We start from the raw sequence: 24521 nt of genomic DNA, 5'->3' as shown, positions 1-24521 counted from the left end.
AAGATATGTTGTATGACTGTTGGAACTGATATGTTTAAAAAAAAGGTATAAAAAGAAAAAAAGAAAGTTCTTCCTAAAAGTCAAACAGCTCTTCCCATAAGGAAGTTCTTCCTGATGTTTAGTCAGAATCCTTTTTCTTGCCATTTGAGTCCTCCCCTCTGGAGCAACAGAAAACCAGCTTGCTCTGTCTTCCACCTGCCAGCTCTTGAGGTATCTGAATCACCTTTCTGGTTTCGCATATCCAAGGCAGTGAGTCTTGCAAGACCTACTCCCTGTCTTGCTAACCTCATTCCACCTGGCTGGGCAGGGAAGGGCCTTGACTGATTGACTTCAGCTATTGAACAGTGAGTGCCAGAACGGAGATTCCTTCAAGACCTGCTTCTCAGGAGGTCTGCAGTCTCTTGGGGTGGGGTATGGTTTAAAGCTTTCTGTTGGGGTCAAGATTTAAATCTGGAGATGTGAATTTTGCTGATCATTGATATGAATTCTTTGTATCTGTATTTTGAGATCTTATTGTGACTTAGATGGGAATTGCAATAAACCTAATGTATCCAAACTACAAGAAAGAAGATTCCACCTAAACATTAGGAAGAACTTCCTGACAGTAAGAGCTGTTCGACAGTGGAATTTGCTGCCAAGGAGTGTGGTGGAGTCTCCTTCTTTGGAGGTCTTTAAGCAGAGGCTTGACAACCATATGTCAGGAGTGCTCTGATGGTGTTTCCTGCTTGGCAGGGGGTTGGACTCGATGGCCCTTGTGGTCTCTTCCAACTCTATGATTCTATGATACATTTTGGGGTTGTTGTTTTCTAATCTGTTGCTTGGGACTACTTTTGTTATATATTTCTAACTGTGCAAATCTTGTATATTGTAAGCTGCCTTGAGCATGGTTTTAACTATGGAAAGGCAGCATACAAATAAATGAGATTGATTTTTCTCCAGATGTCTGTGGTGTGTTTACTTTGCCCTCTTCAAATGGCTGCCATGCTCCTTTGCATTCCAGTTTCCTTCTCCTCTGCCCTCATTTGGACTATCAAGAGAGGCTTTTGCCCTAATTCCTTGAGGTGATTCATCCCAAGCCTGATGTACCCAGCTCCTCTCGGAATTCCCCTAGAGGTCAGTTTAAAAGCTGCTCTGCAACAGTTTTTATATTAAGTGCCAGCCATCTAGTTCCATTTGGGTTTAAGTAAAAAGGTAAAGGGACCCCTGACCATTAGGTCCAGTCGCAGACGACTCTGGGGTTGCAGCACTCATCTCTCTTTACTGGCCGAGGGAGCCGGCGTACAGCTTCCGGGTCATGTGGCCAGCATGACTAAGCCGCTTCTGGCGAACCAGAGCAGCGCACGGAAACACTGTTTACCTTCCCGCCAGAGTGGTACCTATTTATCTACTTGCACTTTGAGGTGCTTTCGAACTGCTAGGTGGGCAGGAGCCGGGACTGAACAACGGGAGCTCACCCCGTCACAGGGATTCAAACCGCCGAACTTCTGATTGGCATGCCCTAGGCTCTGTCGTTTAACCCACAGCGCCACCCACGTCCCTCTGGGGTTAAGTAGCTCCCATTAATTTTGCTGGCTTGTCCCAAAACCTTCTCCAGTTGTATTGTGTACAGTACCTGATTTCCAAAGTGTCAGCTGTTCCTCCCAGCTTTGTGTTGTCTGAAAATCTGATAGGGATTCTCTCTACCCCAGTCAGGGTTGGTTGGTCAATTGGGCAGGTGGCTGGGACCAATCACCTGTCAGTCATAATGATGTCAGGTGATTGACTCCAGTCAAAGTTCAAAGAAGGTTGCTGCAACTGTCAATCAGCTGATCAGCGATTGCAGCAACCTCCTTTGAAGAAACATGTTCAGCAGCAATCAGCTGATTGCTGCAGGGAGCGCAACTGAGCCTTTGGCCTGATCCAGTAGGCTTACACTCTGGCTAAAATAAAATAATCATTGTTTGTCTGTAGGTTAGAATCCTTTTAATTTCAAGGGGAAAGTTAAATTAATTTTTGGAGGGAGGAAAACTGCATGCAAATGGAATTAAGTGTCCCGCACATTTGAAAAGCTTTGGTGTTTTAGTTTTTTGGCAATAGATGTGTAGATGTAATAAATACATAAATTCATAAACTTATGGCATGCAGTATGGCTTAATTTCTAAATAAGAGATATAGTTATTTTTATCTCAAAATCATATTTTGACGCTCTCACATGGAAGCTCTTTCCCTGTCAAAAGAAATGCAGAGAATTTTAGTAGCAAAAAACTGGAAATTCCTACAATTTCTACAAAGACTCAATTCCTACAAAGCTTGACTGGCAGATGAAGATGATAGAACACTTGGAACTTGCGAAAACGACTGGAAGAATAAGAGGAAACTCAAACCAGAAAGTGTGTAAAGAATGGATAACATTAAAAAAATATCTAAAACAATATTGTGAAAATGCAAATCTCCTGACAGGTCTAGACTGAATCTTGAATATTAAGAAAAACTATAAATGTAGAAAATTTTCTGGATATGTAACAGATATAACAGGAAATGCATAAAGGTTAAGAATATGTAGAAAGCACAATGAGGTGAATCAGAAGTCAAAAGTGTGTGTGATGTTAGACGATGTGTTGTTAGTTAATGTTTAGTTGTCATTAAGTTATTGTCTTTGTGTTGTTATATGTAAATTGTTTTGCAATAAAGTTTTTTTAAAAAAAAACCACAAAGTGGCAGAGCTACGAGCCTCATTGTGGTGATACCCAGAAGCACCCAGGATGTCTTATAAATCAGGACAGTTATAGCTAGTTTGGTTATTGCTCGCAGTGGAAATTGTGGTTTTCAGTTTCCTGATGATGACATAAGATATGGAAGTTCCCCAGAGGGAAGGTCTGCGCAGGGAGCCACATGCCACTGGGTGGAGCCTTGGGGATTTATTTGCAATTCAAATGAAGGAATCACAGAGTTGCAGAGTTGAAAGGGAACCCAAGGGATCATCTAGTCCAACCCCCTCCAATGCAGGAATCGCAGCTGAAGAATCCCTGGCCACCAAGGGCCCTAAAACCTCTGATTACAAACCTGCAATGAAGGAGAGTCCACCACATTTTGAGGTTGTTGAACATCTTTTGCCGCCAGAATGTTCTTTCTAATGGTTTGGTTGCAATCTCATTTCTTGTCATTTGAATCCATTGGGTTTGGGTTCTACCCTCTGGAGCAGCAGAAAAGAATACCTCGGGTTACGAACTTAATTCATTCCGGAGGTCTGTTCTTAACCAGAAACTGTTCTTAACCTGAAGCACCACTTTAGCTAATGGGGCCTCCCGCTGCCGCTGCACGATTTCTGTTCTCATCCTGAAGCAAAGTTCTTCACCCGGGGTACTATTTCTGGGTTAGCGGAGTCTGTAACCTGAGGCGTCTGTAACCCGAGGTACCACGGTATTGCTCCATCTTCTGTGTGACAGCGCTTTAGTTATTGAAGATGGCTAACGTGTCACCTCTGTCTTCTCATCTCCAGGCTAAAAATACCCAACTCCCTCTAGGGTTTCCAGACCCTTGACCATCCTGGTTGCCCTCCTCTGCAGTTTGTCAATATCCTTGTGGGTGTGAGTTGGCCATCACAGCAGACTGAAAACATCCTCTGGAAAACGAAGATATTGTTACATGCCACCACCCCACTTTCTGAGCGGTGCATGTTTCCAGGAATCCAGGGGCTTACACAGGGTCTATGTTTCCTTTGGAAATGAGGCACAGCTGAGATTGTGGTGTCTTTATGATAGATTGTTTATTTGCACATATATGCAACCTGAGCCTGCCATGGAGGGGGTTCAAGGCATTGTGGTGTAGTGGTTAAGAGCGGTAGATTCGTAATCTGGGGAACCGGGTTTGCGTCTCCACTCCTCCACATGCAGCTGCTGGGTGACCTTGGGCCAGTCACACTTCTCTGAAGTCTCTCAGCCCCACTCACCTCACAGAGTGTTTGTTGTGGGGGAGGAAGGGAAAGGAGAATGTTAGCCGCTTTGAGACTCCTTCGGGTAGTGATAAAGCAGGATATCAAATCCAAACTCTTCTTCTTCTTCTACACTCCAAGAGGGTCCCATTTTTCCCACTGGATTCAAACTGTCAGCCCAAATTGACCTTTCACCACCACTCCTCCAGTTTGCTGCATTTGACAGACTGACACCTCTTTTCCTTGATCATGCCACAGCCAACTGAAATCCTAAAACTTCTAGCTAACAAAAACTCTGAGTTCAGGGAGGGGCTCTCCCCCCCAAACTGTTTGCAGGTTGGCACAGAGTCTTTGATTTGCTGATAGCCCAACTTTCTGTCTTTCCCCCCTACTAATAGCCCATCTTTCAAGAGATCTTTTGAACACAGGGAGATGAAAGTCTGACTTCCAGTTTAACTCTCCAAGCACTGATTAAATTCTAACATTTACTAAGTCCAGGAATGATGGGTGTCTTGCACCCACAAACGCTGGCACCCACAAACTCATAACAATATTAAACCTGGACACATGAATTTTTATCATTTAGAATCAAAACTTACTAAGAATCCCTGAGTTTCTTTCATGTTTCCCACCATAATGAAAAATATTTTTGTGGGTTTTCAATTCTAACCTTGGAACAATATGTTGTCTTTCTTGCTTTTTAAATAATTGCTTTTTCCATGCCTTCCCCCCCGCCTTTTTTCAAACAAGGAACTAAACTACTGTTTTCTTAGATAGATCTAAAAGATAGAAAAACCCAATGGGGTGTCCAAGGGAGCGTCTGACAACACAAAATAACAAGGAAGTGAGTCACAGGAAGTGCTAGATGCTTATGCTGGAATTTTGCTTCGTATGACCAAAATAAGAACATAAAAAGAGACCCGTCAAGTCCAGCATCCTGTATCCACAGTGGCTAATTAGATGGCCCCGAAGGAGGAAGCATGGCAGCCGTTGGGATGTCGTCATTGCTTCTGCTGAGTCCTGCAGCTCTTCCCTTGCCTTGAACCTTGGAAGGATCCTGACCTCAGACTCTGTGCTTGCATCTAGCACTTCGTGCTATTAGCCCAAATACAGAGCTTATTCATTTCTTCACTGCACTTCTATCCCACCTTTGTTCTCCTCCTCACCATTTTATCCTCGCAGCAACCCTGTGAGATAGGCTAGGCTGAGAGACTGTGGCTGGCCCAAGGTCATCCAGTGAGCTCCATGGCCAAGTGGGGACTCGAATCCTGGTCTCCCAGGTCCTAATCTGACGCTTTAACCCAGGAGTCAGCAATCTTTTTCAGCAGGGGGCCGGTCCACCGTCCCTCAGACCATGTGGTGGGCCGGACTATATTTTTTTGGGGGGGGGGGAATGAACGAATTCCTATGCCCCACAAATAACCCAGAGATGCATTTGAAATAAAAGCACACATTCTACTCATGTAAAAACACACTAATTCCCGGATCGTCCGCGGGCCGGATTGAGAAGGCGATTGGGCCGTATCTGGCCCCCGGGGCCTTAGGTTGCCTACCCCTGCTTTTAACCACTGCACTGGCTTTTCCTTGTGCCCAAATATGTAAGAGCTGTTGAGCTGCGTCATCCTGTAACTGTTCACTCAGAAGTAAACTATGTTCCGTGATAAATAATAAAGAAAGCCCCCAGCCTCTGTTCTCCAAGCTGTGAAATGGGAGGCATGAAGGAGATGCCCTTTCAATGAAATAGAAGGGGATATCTAGAACCAAACACATAGGAAAAAAATTCCACACCAATGTCAAACATAGTTAATTAATTAATTAATATCACAAGGCTGCAAGTAATACAATTGTGTTTACACTATCCTGTACCTTATTATTCCAGGAAATTATAAAAAGACCTATTTCTCAATAAGGGCATTATCTCGTTGCCTGCGTTCTCTGTTTCTCACCATGTATGCAAGCTTAACCATGCATACAGAGTCCCACATTTTTGTTCTCCATTCTTTCGTGGACAGTGTCCTCATTACCGCCCCCCAGTTTTGACAAATAATAACTCTGGCAGCAGTTAAGAGTTCATAGAATAATGGGGTCGAAGATGTTGCATTAATTCCCTGTCCTCTATTAGCACAGTTTCTTTAACATATCCAAATTGTAAAATCCATTTTGTTGTTTAGTTGTTTAGTCATGTCCGACTCTTCGTGACCCCATGGACCACTCCTGTCTTCCACTGCCTCCCACAGTTTGGTCAAACTCATGCTGGTAGCTTCAAGAACACTGTCCCACCATCTTGTCCTCTGTCGTCCCCTTCTCCTTGTGCCCTCCGTCTTTCCCAGCATCAGGGTCTTTTCCAGGGAGTCTTCTCTTCTCATGAAGTGGCCAAAGTATTGGAACCTCAGCTTCAGAATCTGTCCTTCCAGTGAGCACTCAGGGCTGATTTCCTTAAGAAAGAAGATCCATAGGTATAGCCAGTTATTCCTTCAATTTCCACTGCAATATCTTCCCAGAAGTTTCTGATTTGGGGACATCTCCAGAATATCTGCTCTATCCCAGCATTTGCAGCCTTGATACCTATGGAGCTAAAAACTGAAAGCATACATTTGGCATAAAGTGTTTGCGGGGGGGAAAACAGAATAATAATTCTGGGCTTGTGCTCTTGAGAAGCAGAGAAAAGTTTGGCTTGGGGGACAGATTCTGTATCTTGGATCAAATGTTCAGCCAGATGGTCTGTATTTTAGAGAAACCAGGTCAGAGGACACAAACTGTCCAAGATCTGATCCCTGGAAGGAAGGAGCTGGTCTTTCTCATGGGTGGAGCTAAGATAGTTCTCCACCCCACGCAAAAGACTTTCCAGCCTTGCAGGCAAGCAAAAGTAGATTGCACAATCCGAGCTTGACAGCAGGTTCGTAGAAAAGGCAGAGGTGGAAATTCCACACTCAAGCCCCACCTTCTCCATGCTATAAATTTGGACAGAGGCTTCTGGAGTGAGAAAGCAGAAGAGCAGCAAGCAGCCTTGGATTGAGAAGCGCAGGTAAGGAGGCCTCCATAGATTCCCCTCCCACCTGGTTCCTGGTCACAGGCATCCTCCTCTCTCGGTGGCTCTGCTGAGGAGATGATGGATGGGGAGACTTCCATTGGAGAGGATACCCAAGCTCACCTTTGCAGCCAAATCCTGAAGCTCCTTCCCCTCCACCCTGCAGCCCCTTCCACCCAGATTGCCAGAGCTTGCCCCCTGCCAATTGGGGTTGCCAAGAGATGCTTCCAGGGAATGGTCATGTCTTTCAGATACTGGCAGGTTGCAGCTCAAGAGGCAAAATGGTGTAGTGGTTAGAGCAGGTGTTGGCGTGTCACGCAAACGCTCCCCGTGCTCCTGCCAGAGCTGGAAAGAGGTTTATTTAACCTCAGGTTTGCTAGGAAAACTCAATTACTGCGTCGCGAAATGATGCATGTCTAAAAAGTGTGTCACCAATATGAAAAGTTTGGAAAGGTCTGGGTTAGTGTGACGGAATGGGAGCTGGGTTCAAATCCTTCCACACAGCCACGAATGACGCTTGCTGGGTGGTGAATTTGGGCCAGCCGCTACCTCTCAACCCAACCTACCTTACAAGATTGTTGTGGGGATTAAATGAGGAGGAGGGATGAACCATGTACGCCACCTTGAGCTCATTTGAGAAAAAGGTGGGATATATAAATGAAATAAATAAGGGTCTAAGGCAGGGGCAGGCAACCTGAGGCCCATGGGCCAGGTGCGGCCCAATCGCCTTCTCAATCCGGCCCACAGATGATGAGGGATTCAGCGTGTTTTACATGAGTAGAATGTGTCCTTTTATTTAAAATGCGTCTCTGGGTTATTTGCGGGGCCTGCCTGGTGTTTTTACATGAGTAGAATGTGTGCTTTTATTTAAAATGCATCTATGGGTTATTTGTGGGGGGCATAGGAATTCGTTCATTTTTTTCTTCAAAATATAGTCTGGCTCCCCACAAGGTCTGAGGGATGGTGGACCGGCCTCCTGCTGAAAAAGTTTGCTGACCCCTGCCCTAGAATCTATGTTTACCAATAAATCATTGGAAAATACTTACTAGATTTTTGGTTTTATTAATCTATCTAAGGATTTGTTTTTCACTGGGTCGTGAACAACAACTTCCAGCAACAAAACAATTTTTCTGGCCCTGAGCTGTGGTATGTCTAAGGCCCAGCTGGCATGAGTTGCCATATTTTGAAGAGCAAAAAGGAGGACGCTATGATGACTCTCATTTTAAATACCCCTGCTCTATGTAGGCTATAAAAGGGACGCGGGTGGCGCTGTGGTCTAAAGCACAGAGCCTAGGGCTTGCTGATCAGAAGGTCGGTGGTTCGAATCCCCGCGATGGAGTGAGCTCCCGTTGCTTGGTCCCAGCTCCTGCCAACCTAGCAGTTTGAAAGCATGTCAAAGTGCAAGTAGATAAATAGGTACCGCTTCAGTGGGAAGGTAAACAGCATTTCCGTGCGCTGCTCTGGTTCGCCAGAAGCGGCTTAGTCATGATGGCCACATGACCCGGAAGCTGTACACCGGCTCCCTCGGCCAGTAAAGCAAGATGAGCGCCGCAACCCCAGAGTCGTCCGCGACTGGACCTAACGGTCAGGCATCCCTTTACCTTTATGTAGGCTATAGAAGCTGTAGTATATTTCTATGGGGGGGGCAGGAGGAGAGAAGAGGAAAGCAAGCCTTCAACCACCAGTTATGTCTATGTCTCAACCAGAAAGTACAGTATTTTTCGCTCTATAGGACGCACCGGACCATAGGAGGGGGGGAATTTTTTTTTTCTTGTTCTCCCCCTCTAAAACAAGGTGCGTTCAAGGTGCATTCACCCAAAGCCTCCGGAGCGCAGCGGGAGTTCCCGCTGCGCTCTGGAGGCTTCAGGCGGCTACCTTCGAAGCCTGGAGAGCAAGAGGGGTCGGTGCACACTGACCCCTCTCGTTCTCCAGGCTTCAATGAAGGCAACCCGAAGCCTCTGGAGCACGCAGGGAGTTCCCGCTGGGCTCCAGAGGCTTGGCTTCAGGTTCCTTTCGACCTGCTCTTTAGGGCTGGCGGCGCTCCCCCCACCGCCAGCCCCAAAGAGCAGGTCGGGGAACAGCGAAAAGGCTGTGTGCAGCCTTGCCGCTGCCCCCCGAGCTTGTGGGGGAGCGCTGCTTTCCCCCACCGCCAGCCTCAAAGATCCCTGAAGCCTTTGGAGCGCAGCGCGAGGTCCCACTGCGCTCCAAAGGCTTCAGGGATAGCTTTGCAAAGCCATCCCCAAGCTAGAAGAGCGAGACGGAACCCTCCGTATCGCTGTTCTGGCTTGGGAACAGCCTTTCTAGCCTCTGCAGGGCAGCGGGGTGAAGGCACCCTGTTGCCCTGCACAGTGGCGTAGCGTGGGGGGTGCAGGGGGGGCCGGCCGCACCGGGCGCAACATCTGGGGGTTAGGGTTAGGGGGCGCAAATCCACGGGTTAGGGGGCGCAAATCCACGGGTTAGGGGGTGCAAATTACTTGCCTTGCCCCGGGTCCTGACAACCCACGCTACGCCCCTGGCCCTGCAGAGGCTTTGTGTGCAGCCATCCCCAAGCTAGAACAGCGAGATGGAGACCTCTGCAGCGCTCCGTCTCCCTCTTCTGGCTTTGGGCTTAGCCGCGCAGCCTGCATTCGCTCTATAGGACGCACACACATTTCACCTTAATTTTTGGAGGGGGAAAAGTGCGTCCTATAGAGCGAAAAATACGTTATAGCCAGAGACATTTCAGCAAATTTTAAAAATCCACCTGGACAGAAATTTTACCCCTGAAAAAGAGGATGTGTCCTGGAAAAAGGGGGCACATGGCCACTTTATTCACGGGGGGGGGCTGTGGCTGGTGGGGCTCACCCTTGCACTTTTCCCTTTCCAGACACAACCATGGCCAGAGTCCCAGATGTGTTGCTGAGAGACATCAGGTGAGAATCTTCCCCGCTTTCCTTGCTGGGTCATCTGCACTCCTGATACCTGCTTATGCAGAGGCAGAAGCAGGGTTTTCTGTGGTGGGGTGTGATGGGTGGCCCCATAGGAAGTCATGGAGCGCCCCCCCCCCCCCAGTCCATGAACCTCATCATTGCTCCTCAGCAGGACCCTTCTCAGGACTGACCTACTTGCTGCCTGGAACAGAGCACAAGATGCTCACAAACATCACAGCTTTGCATGCAACTTGGGTGGCTGTAAAAGAGGAGTAGGTTGTCAATGGCTACTAGCCGTTGCCAGAGGCTGCGCTCTGCGTTCCCAGTTGAAGGCAGCAACGCTCCTGGATGCCAGTTGCTGGCAAACTGGGGGACCGGAGAGGACTCTTGCGCTCCAAACCTGCTAGCAGGTTTCCCCTAAAGGGAACTACAACTAATCCCATAATTGGAACTACAACTAATCCAGAATGCAGCAACTAGACTGGTGACTGGGAGAGGCCGCCGAGACCACATAACACCGGTCTTGAAAGACCTACATTGGCTCCCAGTACGTTTCTGAGCACAATTCAAAGTGTTGGTGCTGACCTTTAAAGCCCTAAATGGCCTCGGTCCAGTATATCTGAAGGAGCGTCTCCACCCCCATCGTTCTGCCCGGACACTGAGGTCCAGCGCCGAGGGCCTTCTGGTGGTTCCCTCATTGCGAGAAGCCAAGTTACAGGGAAGCAGGCAGAGGGCCTTCTCGGTAGTGACACCCACCCTGTGGAACACCCTCCCACCAGATGTCAAAGAGAACAACAACTACCAGACTTTTAGAAGACATCTGAAGGCAGCCCTGTTTAGGGAAGCTTTTAATGTTTGATGCATTACTGTACAGTGGTACCTCGGGTTACATACGCTTCAGGTTACAGACTCTGCTAACCCAGAATGAGTACCTTGGGTTAAGAACTTTGCTTCAGGATGAGAACAAAAATCGTGCCGTAGCGGCGCAGCGGCAGCAGGAGGCCGCATTAGCTAAAGCGGTGCTTCAGTTTAAGAAGAGTTTCAGGTTAAGAACAGACCTCCAGAACGAAGGAGGTACCACTGTATTTTAATATTTTGTTGAAAGCCGCCCAGAGTGGCTGGGGAAGCCCAGCCAGATGGGCGGGGTATAAATAATAAATAATAAATTATTATATTATTATTATAATGGGCACCTGGTTGGCCACGGTAAGAACAGAATGCTGTACCAAATGGACCATTGGCCTGATCCAGCAGACGCTTCTGATGTTCTTACACAGAAGCCAAATCTACCAGCAGCTGAATCTTGCCCCCATGCCAGCAACCTTGAGGGCCAGGGGCTTATGACAGAGACTCAGTCCAGGTACCCACAGCTCATACCCCCAAGGAAACAGTGCGGAGCAGAGGCAGAAGATGCTGGGGGGCCGAGCAGCTATGAATGCCATGCAGGTGCCAGACTCCATATTGTCCTTTGCCTTAAGCAACTAAATCTCTTGGCCTGGAGGAACAGCCTTCCTTGCTTGTTGTTAGCCGCTCTGAGCCCGGCTTTGGCTGGAGAGGGCGGGATATAAGTAAAAAATTATTATTATTATTGCTTTCCAGCAGTTGTCACCTGAGACAGTTCCTGCCTCCCTCTGCCAATCTTCATTTGTACCGTATTTTTCGCTCTATAAGACGCACCTGACCACAAGACGCACCTAGTTTTTGGAGGAGGAAAACAAGAAAAAAAATATTCTGAATCTCAGAAGCCAGAACAGCAAGAGGGATCACTGCACAGTGAAAGCAGCAATCCCTCTTGCTGTTCTGGCTTCTGGGATAGCTGCGCAGCCTGCATTTGCTCCATAAGACGCACACACATTTCCCCATACTTTTTAGGAGGGAAAAAGTGAGTCTTATAGAGCAAAAAATACGGTACATTGCTTTGAGGGTTGTTGTTTTTTAACGCTCAAGCATTGTATAAATGTTATGAAACTGGAAGGCCTTGCTTGACCCCGTCACAGCCATCTATTTTTCTGCCCCAACCCAAAGTCTGTTCTCCCATTGCGGGGCTCCTGGGTACCCCTCTGAGGAGTGCCACCCTCTCTGGCATCTCCTCACCCCAACCAGTGGTGCAAGGCCCCAGGGCGGCCCTCTAGCCTTCCTAGCCCTGCTGTCACCTAGACGGGAAGAGTCACCAGCTGGCCAGGGCAGTGGTGGGCATTACCACCACTTTTTTTTTTTTACTCCCCCTCTTTCCTTTTTCCTTTCTCCTCCTGTGATGGAACTCCTATTTGGGGACTTCCCTGGCTTTTTTCTGGCCCATGTAGGACCAGTCTGGAAAGTTAGCCTTGGTGAAGACCTGACATTTTCATCCCCCAAAAAGTTTTTGATTTGAGTTTCCATTGAAATGAGGCTGTATTTTAATTTTAATGTTTTGATGTTTTAATGTTGTATTTTAATCTTGTTTTTAAGTTGTATTTCAATCAATTTGTTTTTCTATCGGGTGTTAGCCGCCCTGAGCCCGGTCTTGGCTGGGGAGGGCAGGATATAAATTATTATTATTATTATTATTATTATTATTATTACTATTACTGAGTCCTATCCTTAAGGGTCTGCTATCTCAGAATCTAAACTCTCTTCTTCACCTCCTTCCCCGTCCCCCTTCCCTTCTAGTGAGGAAGAGATGGAGATGGAGTTCTCATTCGCTAACGAGGTAAGAAACCTTCAGCATTTTGGCGGGTGGGAAGGGAAAACCCCATAACACAGCTCACCCCCTTATTCAGCTCCCACTTGGGAAGAGGGGTGGCTTGCAAGGCTATCAGAGTGGCTTCAATAGTACCCAGAGGGCAGGGAAGGTTTGGGGCTCAGCCCAGGAATTCGCCCTTCCAGGCAGAGAGCCGTAGGCCAAGGTGTTTTTCACCTGGCATTTAAGCACAGTGCCACAGTTAGGCTCAGTGCCATTGTTGGGGAGGGAGACAGCCCCAGATCTTTTCCGCCAGGCCCCCAGGCCTCCTGCTCTTCCTCCCTCTACCCTCCCCTATGAAAAACACTGTTCAGAATAGCGGCGTGAATGAGCTGTCGATGAAGATAACACAATGACATTTTCTTTTCTTTTCAATATAATTTTTATTGAATTTTACACAATTTTTCCAACACAAGATGACAAATCCTTGGCTGTCGTAGCCTAGGACTTCCATCAACCTCTTCTAATGGTTTTCTGAATTCCTTTCCAATTACCGAATTTTCCCGCTCCATAAGACGCACCTGACCACTTTTTTACATTCCCACCACATGCGGTAAAACGTGCCCTCTTTTTCTTTACATTTCCAACATGTATTACCGTATTTGTTTTATACATTTTGGCTAGTTTCACCAGTGTTATATACCATCTGTACACCATTTTCATTATATTTTCTTTTAATGCACTGCAGGCAGTAAAGTTTATTCCTTCTCTCCATAACCTCCCCCAATTGTCTATTGGTATAGGTAAAGGTAAAAGGACCCCTGACCATTTAGGTCCAGTCGTGGCCGACTCTGGGGTTGCGGCGCTCATCTCGCTTTACTGGCCGAGGGAGCCGGCGTACAGTCAGGTGGCCAGCATGACTAAGCCGCTTCTGGCGAACCAGAGCAGCGAACGAGACGCCATTTACCTTCTCGCCAAAGCAGTACCTATTTATCTACTTGCACTTTGACGTGCTTTCGAACTGCTAGGTTCGCAGGAGCAGGGAAACCAGAGCAGAGCATGGAAACACCGTTTACCTTCCCACCAGAGTGGTACCTATTTATCTATGGGGAGCTCACCCCATCGCAGGGATTCGAACCGCCGACCTTCTGATCGGCAAGTCCTAGGCTCTGTGCTTTAACCCACAGCGCCACCTGCGTCTATTGGTATATTATGCCCTATATCTTTAGCCCAATGTATCATTACTACAACGAAAATTTCTAAACAGCAACAATTAATAACTGCACCTTTATTCAAAACCCAGTTGGAACGGTTTGGCTGAATTAATTTAACAGAACTGATGAACTTGATCTGGTGATACCAGCTTTGCAAAGTCTGATATACCTCCAGTGCCTCCTGCTGCCTGCTTGCCTTTTAGCATTCTGCCCCCTAGCGAATCCCACTGCCCCACACTGCTCTGAGGGAACAAATAAAGAGGGGGGGTCCACATCTGTGGTGACCTGCTGCTGCTGCTACTGCTGCTGCTGCTGCAGTGCTTACAAAAAGAAAAACCTGGATATTCTGCAACCTGAAGAAAGGCTAACAATAGAATAATAATAATAATAATAATAATAATAATAATTTTTTATTTATACCCCACCCTTCCCGGTTCAAAAACCGGGCTCAGGGCAGCTAACAACAAATTTAAAACACTTAATTGTAAAAGCAGCATAAAATACAGTATAAAAACATGAATAACAATAAAATTCAAAAGTCAGACATCAATTTAGGGGAAATAAGCATTAGATAATCCCCAGGGCTAGCTGGCTGAATTGGTCCTACTTGGGCCAGTGAGGAGGAGGCCTGGGGAGAATTAGCTGTGGGGTCTCAGAGAGGGTAATCTTCATAAAAGGGGAGGGGGAGGGAAGAGAAGGGAAACAAAAGATCAGGCTGAATTCAAATTAAATGCCAGATGGAATAGCTCTGTCTTATAGGCCTGACGGAAGGAGGTTAAATCCTAAAGGGCCCTAGTCTCATGGGACAGAGCATCCCACCAGGTCGGAGCCATCACTGAAAAGGCCCTGGCCCTCACTCCCCGCGATGGAGTGAGCTCCCCTTGCTTGGTCCCTGCTCCTGCCAACCTAGCAGTTCGAAAGCATGTCAAAGTGCAAGTAGATAAATAGGTACCGCTCCGGCAGGAAGGTAAACAGCGTTTGCGCGCGCTGCTCTGGTTCGCCAGAAGCGGCTTAGTCATGCTGGCCACATGACCCGGAAGCTGTACGCCGGCTCCCTTAGCCAATAAAGCGAGATGAGCGCCACAACCCCAGAGTTGGCCACGACTGCACCTAATGTTCAGGGGTCCCTTTACCTTTTTAGGATATCTCCTCTTAATCATCTTCTCTCCAAACTTAAACATATTCAACTCCCTCAAGAGTTCCTCATAAGGAAGGAAGAGGGATTGACCTGGTTTCTTCTGAAGTTCTGGCCTAGGATGTTACTTCTGCTCCTCTGATAAGGCTGTAGCTTAGTTATCTGGTTGTAACTGCTCTTTGCGTACTTAATTTCTACGCATGTGTAAAGCTAAGGCTGAGAGATGCCTCTCTATACGCTTGTGTAAAGTAAATGCCTTGCAGACTCCACCTTTGTGTGTTCCCCAGCAGCGGCTGTAGTTCCGGCCGAGCAAAGCTGCCTCAAACGTTACAGCTCGGTCTGGTTAGAATTACAGAGTTGGAAGGGGCACTGCAGTGGTCATCCAGCCCAACCCCCTGCAATGCAGGGATCACAAAAAAAAGCATTCCTGTTAGATGGCTGCCCAACCTCCAATGAAGGAAAGTCCACCACCTTCCACTGTGGAACAGCTCTTGCCACCAGAAAGTTATTCTGAATGTTTAGTTGGAATCTCTTTTCTTGTAACGGAGAGACAGTGTGGTTAGGACCCTTGTACGTACGGGACCACCTCTCCTGGTATGCCCCACGGAGGACCTTAAGGTCCATAAATAGCAACACCCTAGAGGTCCCTAAGGAAGTTAGATTAGCCTCAACCAGAGCCAGGGCCTTTTCAACATTGGCTCCAACCTGATGGAACGCTCTGTCTCACGAGACCAGGGCCCTGCGAGATCTGATTTCTTTCCTCAGAGCCTGTAAGACAGAGTTGTTCCACCTAGCCTTTGGCTTGGAATCAACTTGATCCCCTCCCCCTCTTTCCTTTTTCCTTTCTCCTTCTGTGAGGGAACTCCTATTTGGGGACTTCCCTGGCTTTTTTCTGGCCCAGTCTGGATAGTTGGCCTTGGTGAAGATTTGACGTTTTCATCCCCAAAAAGTTTTTGATTTGAGTTTCTACTGAAATAAAGCTGCATTTTGATGTTGTATTTTAATATTGTTTTTAAGTTGTATTTCAATCAATTGTTTTTATACCTGGTGTTAGCCGCCCTGAGCCCGGTCTTGGCTGGGGAGGGCGGGGTATAAAGAATTATTATTATTATTATTATTATTATTAGAGTGTTTGATCTGAAAGATGAGAGTTCCCACTTGGCCATGAACCTCTCGAGGTAACCTTGGGCCAGTCACCGTCTCTCAGCCTACGTCACAGAGTTGTTGCAGAGATTAAATAAGGAAAAAAGAGATATAAATGCAGTAAACAACAACAGCATTAGTCAGTTGAAGAAAATCGACTCCCCCCCCCCCCCCGTGAACCAGTGAAAGGTCCTGAGCATTAAAAAAAAAAAAAAATTATTGATTTTCCAAAAAAAATTTAAACAAACATAAATGTCAACCATATTTAAACCAATCTTAGTGACATTGTTAAGTGACTGCCTCGTATCCCCCTAGTTGAATTTCAGTGTATATCGTTTTAACAGTTTTCCAAAATCAAATTTTCTCATAAAATTAACTTAATCACTTAACGTCTTTCTTTCTTTCTGTTTTAGCATTAAACATATTAATTCCTAACATTACATATTTAAATCCTAAGTCTATCTGATATTTGCAAGCTTTTCCAATTAAATTAACAACATATTTAAAGTTTGACCAAACTGCGGGAGGCAGTAGAAGACAGGAGTGCCTGGCGTGCTCTGGTCCATGGGGTCATGAAGAGGCGGACACGACTAAACGACTAAACAACAACAACAACAACATATTTAACTAAATAGTCTTTGCATTTCATCCATTCCTCCTGGTACTCCTCCTCCTCCTGGTCGCGGACTCTTCCAGTCAGGTTAGCTAGCTCCAAAAAATCCATCATCTTCATCTGCCATCCCTCCATTGTAGGGACTTCTTGTGTTTTCCAATTCTTAGCTAACAAAATTCTTGCTGCAGTTGTGGCATACAAAAACAATTTGACATCTTTCTTGGGCAATTCCAAACCTGTTATTCCAAGAAGAAAGGCCTGAGCATTCTTATCAGCAGCAGACAACAGCAGCAACCACTTCCTTCCCTCGGGTGCCCGAGAGCCAAGCCCTTGGCTGGGTGCAATGGGAGCAGGCGGAAGAGAAGGGGCGAATGCAGGGTGCATTTGGAGGGAGCGGCAGGAGGTCTCCTCAGAATGAGCCGGGGCTGCTCCCCATAGCTCTTTCCATAAGGGTACACCTTGCGCTGTTTGTTCCAAGGCCCCTTTCTGACTATTCCAGCTGATTTCCCCCCTATAGATCTCCTTCTATCAGTCGTTCCAGCACGCAGGTATCCTTTCCGTTCTAGAAGATGCCGCAACCAAGCCCAGCACGCAGCCACCGAGACAGAGAAGGCCCAGCCGCAGCAGGCTGTTCACAGATGCCGACCTGAGTGCGATGCTGACCAGCAACTTGGTGGAAGGTACTAAGCTCCCTCTATTCAGCCCGTCCCAGTTTTGAGTGGTGAGGAGGTCCAAAGGATGGCAGTGCTCTAAAAGGGGATTGGATGTCCTCATGGAGGAGGAGGAAGCCATTGACAGCTACTAGCCATTACAGCCGGACTCTGGCTCCACAGTTGGAGGCAGCAGTGCTTCTGAATGTCCGTTGCTGGAAACCACAGGAGGGGAGAGGGTCCTAGTGGTCAAATCCTGCTTGCTGGTTTTCTACAGGGATTTGGGTGGCCCCTGTGAGACAGGAAGCTGGACTTAGACGGTCCATTGGGCTGATCCAACGGGCTCTGCTTATGTTCTTTTTTTAATCTATATATATAAATTTTTATTAGTTTTTTAACATACCATTTTCAACAGTAATTAAACATACTTTTACATCTCATACAATTTTGTGACTTCCATCAATCCTGTCTGAAAATTTTCCAATCTAATCTCTTAGTATACATTTCTTATTTCCCCTATTACATTTAATACTCATAACCAATATCTCTATTCTTTATCTAATTTGTAACGTTTCATATATTTCTCCTTACAAAGCTTCTTGTAATCCTACTAGCGTAATTGGTTGATTACAATTGCTCTTCAAATAGTTCATATACTTCTTCCAATCTTCTGTAAATCTCTGTTCCCACAGGTTTCAAATCCTTCCTGTCATTTTGTCCAGTTCTGCATAGTCCATTAATTCTGTCTGCCATTCTTCTTTCGTCGGAATTTCTTCTTGCTTCCATTTCTGGGCTAACAATACTCTTGCTGCTGTTGTTGCATATAAAAACAGTTTAACATCTTGCCTATTAATATCCTGACCTATAATACCAAGTAAAAATGCTTCTGGATTTTTAAAAAAGGTATATTTCAACATCTTTTTTATCTCGTTATATATCATTTCCCAGAAGTTCTTTACTTTCTTACACTCCCACCATATATGCTAAAATGTTCCTTCTGGCTCTGCTTATGTTCTTATGCAAGTTCCCACATGGCCATGAGGCTCGCTGGGTGACATTAGCCCCACCTAATGCGGGTGGCGCTGTGGGTAAACCACAGAGCCTAGGACGTGCCGATCAGAAGGTTGGTGGTTCGAATCCCCGCGACGGGGTGAGCTCCCGTTGCTCTGTCCCTGCTCCTGCCAACCTAGCAGTTCGAAAGCCCGTCAAAGTGTAAGTAGATAAATAGGTAGCGCTCCGGCGGGAAGGTAAACGGCGTTTCCGTGCGCTGCAACCCCAGAGTCAGTCACGACTGGACCTAATGGTCAGGGGTCCCTTTACCTTTACCTTTAACCTACCTCACAGGGAAACATGAGCTGGCAGAGAACCATGTGTACCAATCTGAGGTCTTTAGAGGATAAAGATGTGTTAAGATTGGGAGAATATCGCTTCCACCAGAAGGAGCGACGAGAGGATTGTTCTGGAAGGGTTGTAGCAAGAGCTTCCAAGTCTTGCTGGCCTTTCCCTTGTGCTGACCATAATGCTCCCTGTTCCCTCTTGCATGTCCAGGTCCATCCTCCTTTGCTGAAGCCAGCCTTGTGTCTTCAGGGCTTCTGTCTGCTTACACCTATGACAAGGTGCAAAGGTGGACCATCCAAGATCTGGACAACAAGTGCTTTTTCCTGGACGGGACCCCAGGGCAGCCCAAGCTCCTTGCCTTGCACTTACAAGTCAACGACAAGCCAGGTAAGGAATCATGTAAGTGTAGAGCTGGAAGGGAGCCTCCGGCGTCATCTAGTCCAGTGTTTCCCAACCTTGGGCCTCCAGCTGTTTTCGAACTACAATTCCCATCATCCCTGACCACTGGTCTTGCTAGCTGAGGATTATGGGAGTTGTAGTCCAAAAACAGCTGGAGGCCCAAGGTTGGGAAATGCTGATCTAGTCCAACCCCCTGCAAAGCTAAATAATCTCTCACTGATGGCCATCCAACCTCTGCTTTAAAATCTCCAATGAAGGAGAATCTGCCACCTTCTGAGGGAGTCCAGTTGCACTGTGCAATGGCTCTTACCAGCAGAAAGTTCTTCCTAACATTTACTCAGAATCTCCTTCCTTGCCATTTGAACCCATTGGTCTGGGTTCTGCCCTCTGGAGCAGCAGAAGACAAGCTGACTCCATCTTCTGTGGGACAGCCCTTCAGATATTTGAAAGTGCCAGCACGCCACCTCTCCATCTTCCCTCATACACCAGCCTCCCTCCTTTCTCCTGCCAAGCACCACTGTAGGGCGAGTTATAGATGCTCCAAGGCATCTGGAGGGTGCCAGGGTGTGGCAGGCTGGCCAGTGTCCATGCTAGGTCTGCCTCCAATGGTCTCCAACAGTTTGGTCAATGAAAGATAGGGAAACAATAAGAGGGTCTTCTCTGTGCTAGCTCCCAGTTTGTGGCATGCCCAGCCTCCTCATGGCATATATTTCGATGTCAGGGCAAGGTACATCTTTTTGCAGGCGGAGGGCGAGATCAGAACATCCCTGGCATCTAATGCTTATGTATCAGGTCAGAGGTCAGCAAACTATTTCAGCAGGGGGCCGGTCCACTGTCCCTCAGACCTTGTGGAAATGAACAAATTCCTATGCCCCAGAAATAACCCAGAGATGCATTTTAAATACAGTGGTACCTCGGTTTACATATGCTTCAGGATACATACGCTTCAGGTTACAGACTCCGCTAACCCAGAAATATTACTTTGCTTCAGGATGAGATGAGAAATTGTGCTCCGGCAGTGCGGCGGCAGCAGGAGGCCCCATTAGCTAAAGTGCTGCTTCAGGTTAAGAACAGTTTCAGGTTAAGAACGGACCTCCGGAACGAAGTACTTAACCCGAGGTACCACTGTACAGTCATACCTCGGGATGAATACGCTTCAGCTTAAATATTTTCGGGTTGCGCTCCATGGCAACCCGGAAGTAATGGAGCTCATTACTTCTGGGTTTTGCCGCATGCGCAAAGGCTCAAAATGAAGTCATGCGCGTAAGTGGCGAAATGCGAAAGAAAAAAAATTTGTATTTTTGTATTTTTCTTTTTTTTCTTTCACTTTTTCTTATTTTGAATTTTTATTCATATGGTGGGAAGGGGTTTGTTTTTTTCTTCTTTTTCTACTTTGTCAACTATTTTTATTTTGTACTTTTTTCTGCTTCTATTTTATTTTTTATTTTTTGTAACATTTTGAAAATTTCAATAAATATCTATTAAAAAAAAAGAAATGCGACCCGCGCAGACACACAGTCGCGTCTTACGTTCGCTTCAGGATGCGAATGGGGCTCCAGGACGGATCCTGTTCACATCCAGAGGTAACACTGTAAAAGCACACATTCTACTCATGTAAAAACACCAGGCAGGCCCCACAAATAACCCAGAGATGCATTTTAAATAAAAGAACACATTCTACTCATGTAAAAACACGCTGATTCCCAGACCGTCCGCGGGCCAGATTTAGAAGGCGTTTGCGCCTTATTCGGCCCCCGAGCCTTAGTTTGCCTACCCATGCATTAAGGTAAAGGGACCCCGGACCATTAGGTCCAGTCGTGGCTGACTCTGGGGTTGCGGCGCTCATCTTGCTTTATTGGCCGAGGGAGCCGGCGTACAGCTTCTGGGTCACGTGGCCAGCATGACTAAGCCGCTTCTGGCGAACCAGAGCGAACAGAAACGCCGTTTACCTTCCCGCTGGAGCGGTTCCGATTTATCTACTTGCATTTTGACATGCTTTCAAACTGCTAGGTTGGCAGGAGCAGGGACAGAGCAACGAGAGCTCACCCCGTCGCGGGGATTCGAACCGCCGACCTTCCAATCGGCAAGTCCTAGGCTCTGTGGTTTAACCCACAGTGCCACCCGCGTCCCTTACCCATGCATTAGGTGGTTCAAATGTACCAAGTTGCATGGGACCCACTATGAAATTTATAAATGTTCATAAATAAAATGAAAGAGGGGAAATCTAGCGCCAAGTAGGACCTCCTTCTTGAGCTGTGAAAGTCTGCTGACCTGGGTCACATGAAAAAGTATCCCAAGAGAGCGATACGGCCTGCATTTCAAGTCACCACTCTAGACGTTTCAGCAGGGAATCGGTGAGGGCATCAGCTGGCGCAGAGGCAGGAGACCAGAAACCCATCCTGTGCCTGATCTATGATTCTGTGTACTGGAAGTGCACACCCAGGAGCAGGGGGCTTAGAAAGACATAGCCAAAGCTCAAGCTTCTGGACCTTGAGCTCATCAGAACTGAGGCAGGATTTCCCTTTGGTTTCTTCCCAGTGGAACTGGACCTGCGTTTCTATCGCTCACCGCTGGGCAGCGATGCCAACTCTGGGCAGCTGGTCGCTCTGGACATTGTCGACAGCAAGCTGTACTTGACGTGCGTCAAGGAGGGAGATGGCTGCCGCCTGCAGCTGGAGGTGAGTAGAGTAGTGAGTAGGAGGTGAGCAGTAGGGCTCCAGCGCCCCCCACAAAATGCATGGGGCTCCTCAGCATAGCTGTCTACCGTCCCTTATTTGGCGGGAAACTCCCTTATCCCAGTGCTGTGTCCCGCTGCTGTCCCTTATTGATGATGTCCCTTAAATTTCCCAGGTTTCAAAGGAAACAGCTCCTCTCCCTCCCTCCCTGCCGGCCAGGGAGGAGGGAGGCTCCAACTGTGTTGCTTGGCTGCGTTGCTCACCCAATAAGGAGTCGAAGAACGACTGGGGGCTGGAGCTTGCATGCCTTGTGCCGATCAAATCAGCCGCGTTGCCTGGGGACTCGCCTTTGCTCAGCGCTTCCCAGCGGAGAGGTGACGGTGGTTTTCCTTGCTGCATCCCCTTTGCCGGGTTGCTGCACTGTGGGAACCACCGCTTGAGGCTTCGTTTGGCTGCTGGCTGGGCTTTCTGCCTTTGGCTCGGAGGGGCTCAGAAGTCGAACATACCTGTGCCCGGAAAATCCCTTATTTTGGCTGCTGATCCCTTATTTTCGAGGCTGCTGGTCCCTTATTTTCAAATCTGTAAGTTGACAGCTATGCTCCTCAGGCAGTTCAGTGTGGCCCCCAAGACTCTGGCTGTGTGTGCTGGGGAGTGTGGCAGCCCCCTGACCGCTCTCCCTTTCCTCTAGGAAGCGGAGAAGCCCCTGAAGGAAATCTCCGGAGACAACCAGAAGTACCTCTTTTATTACAAGCCCACCAGCCCAGCGAGCGAAACCTTCACTTTCCAGTCCCTGATCTGTCCCGGGTGGTACATGGCCACCCCAAACGATAACGGCTACGTACAGATGCACAACGTCATCGGAGAACGTTTCTACACCGACTTTCATTTATTTTTATAACCATTAATGTTTTCAGCCACAGTGGTATGTTGGTTGGTTGGTTATCTTTTTAGGCTGCCTGAATTTCTCAGGGCCACGTATGTACCACGTATAGAAATCCCAATTCCTGTGCTTGCAGGTTATACTATTTATTTATTTATTTATTTGTCTATTTATTTATTTATTTCATAAAATTTATACACCACTTCATTGTAAAAAAAAAAACTCTCAGAGCAGTTTTTGTCAACATGTTTTTTATCATGTATATACTGTATATGGAAATGTTGCATTTATTTATTTGTTTATTCATTCACTTGCTTATTTATTTATTTATTAGCATTGACCTACTTGAACATTTTGATGCTTACTGGAAGGAATTTTTTTTATTTTGTTTCGACTACAGCAGACCAACACGGCTACACAACATTCACCTACACAGTTTCCAAATTCCAAAAGGATATCATAGATGACAAGTCTAAATTGTTAAAGAAGGCATATAATATCCTGTTGGAATGGGAAACAAAAGATGAGGAAGTTAAAGCAGTAATGATTAAGTGGGCACAAGATATAGGTCACAACATACAATTAAACGACTGGATAAGACTTTGGAAAGTGAACTTGAAGTTTACGGATTGTATATTGCTGAAAGAGAACTATATGAAAATGATGTATAGGTGGTAAAGGTAAAGGGACCCCTGACCATTAGGTCCAGTCATGGCCAACTCTGGGGTTGCAGCGCTCATCTCGCTTTACAGGCAGAGGGAGCCGGCATTTGTCCGCAGACAGCTTCCGGGTTATGTGGCCAGCATGACTAAGCCGCTTCTGGCGAACCAGAGCAGCGCACGGAAATGCCGTTTACCTTCCCGCCAGAGCGGTACCTATTTATCTACTTGCACTTTGACGTGCTTTTGAACTGCTAGGTTGGCAGGAGCTGGGACTGAACAACAGGACCTTCTGACTGGCAAGCCCAAGGCTCAGTGGTTTAGACCACAGCACTACCCGCATCCCATTAAAACTGGCCAAAATGTACAGAACAGAACAAAAGAACTGTTGGAGATGTAAAGAAGGAGAAGGTACATTTTATCGTATGTGGTGGGACTGTAAGATTATTAAAAAGATTTGTGAAATGATATATAACGATTTGAAAAAAAATGTTTAAAATAACTTTTGTGAAGAAACCAGAAGCCTTTCTGTTAGGTATTCTAGGACAAGAAATGCCGAAGGAAAACCAGACATTATTTATGTATGCTACTACAGCAGCAAGAATTTTAACAGCACAAAACTGGAAGACTGGAGATATACCATCAAAAGAACAATAAGAAACATTTATGAGATAGGCAGAACTGGCAAAGTTAACGGACAAACTGTGTGAAAAGGATAATAGTGACTTTGGAAAAGAATGGGAACCTTTTACAAGATACTTGCAGACACAACAAAAAAACATGGACTCGTTGGCAGAATTTATATAAACATTTACAATTTTCTTTATAGAAAACAAGAAATACAATTAGTGATAATAGAACATTATGTATAAACAGCAGAATGTAACATTTGGTTTAATAAACCAGAAATGGAAGGTGGGGGAAGTCAACGGGGAGGGGGAAACTAGAAAATGGATGTTAAATGATGATGTTGAATATTTGTTTGAGAAAAGAAAATCAATAAAAATTGTTTTTTAAAAAACAAAAAAACCACGGCTACCTACCTGTAACTTGAAAGTAAAGTTAAGCCCGGAAGGGGGGGTTCCATTGGCTGGGTGGTGCGAGGGGGCTGCCAGATCTCTACCTAGGGCCCAACTTTGATAGGTGGGCGGGGACACCAGTCACTGAATCATAGACTGGAAAGGGACCACCCAGGGTCATCTAGTCTGTGGTGTTTAGTCGTTTAGTAGTGTCCGACTCTTCATGACCCCACGGACCAGAGCACGCCAGGCACTCCGGTCTTCTACTGCCTCCCACAGTTTGGTCAAAC

The 24521-nt window shown here is 46.6% G+C and overlaps 1 protein-coding gene and 1 long non-coding RNA gene across 2 annotated transcripts in view; both read left to right on the top strand.

Annotated features, from left to right (window-relative positions):
* The window catches only part of LOC308483605, a 46083-nt gene extending 21842 nt beyond the window's left edge, over positions 1 to 24241 (top strand). Inside the window, exon 2 of the long non-coding RNA XR_013989726.1 lies at positions 23471 to 24241. This is a non-coding gene — a long non-coding RNA (uncharacterized lncRNA). The remainder of the gene's footprint in view (positions 1 to 23470) is intronic.
* LOC308483532 (interleukin-36 alpha-like) lies at positions 6562 to 24241 on the top strand. Its single transcript, XM_081017581.1, has 7 exons — positions 6562 to 6935; positions 9805 to 9850; positions 12497 to 12536; positions 17129 to 17291; positions 18810 to 18986; positions 21537 to 21676; positions 22362 to 24241. Exons 2-7 carry the CDS (start codon positions 9813 to 9815, stop codon positions 22569 to 22571), a joined length of 768 nt encoding a protein of 255 aa, XP_080873707.1. The 5' UTR covers positions 6562 to 6935; positions 9805 to 9812; the 3' UTR covers positions 22572 to 24241.
* Positions 24242 to 24521: the final 280 nt, after the last annotated feature.

This window comes from Podarcis pityusensis (assembly GCF_964106645.2).
Source record: "Podarcis pityusensis genome assembly, chromosome: 8".
Taxonomy (NCBI): domain Eukaryota; kingdom Metazoa; phylum Chordata; class Lepidosauria; order Squamata; family Lacertidae; genus Podarcis; species Podarcis pityusensis.
Note: the sequence above shows the minus strand (reverse complement) of the source record. Positions and strands in the feature narration are given on the sequence as shown.

Excerpts from the sequence above, each read along its gene's own strand:
- LOC308483532 (XM_081017581.1), top strand. The coding sequence starts at position 9,813 with ATGGCCAGAGTCCCAGATGTGTTGCTGAGAGACATCAG. Across the intron at positions 9,851-12,496 it reads GTGTTGCTGAGAGACATCAG|TGAGGAAGAGATGGAGATGG; the intron begins GTGAGAATCTTC and ends CTTCCCTTCTAG. Across the intron at positions 12,537-17,128 it reads AGTTCTCATTCGCTAACGAG|ATCTCCTTCTATCAGTCGTT; the intron begins GTAAGAAACCTT and ends TCCCCCCTATAG.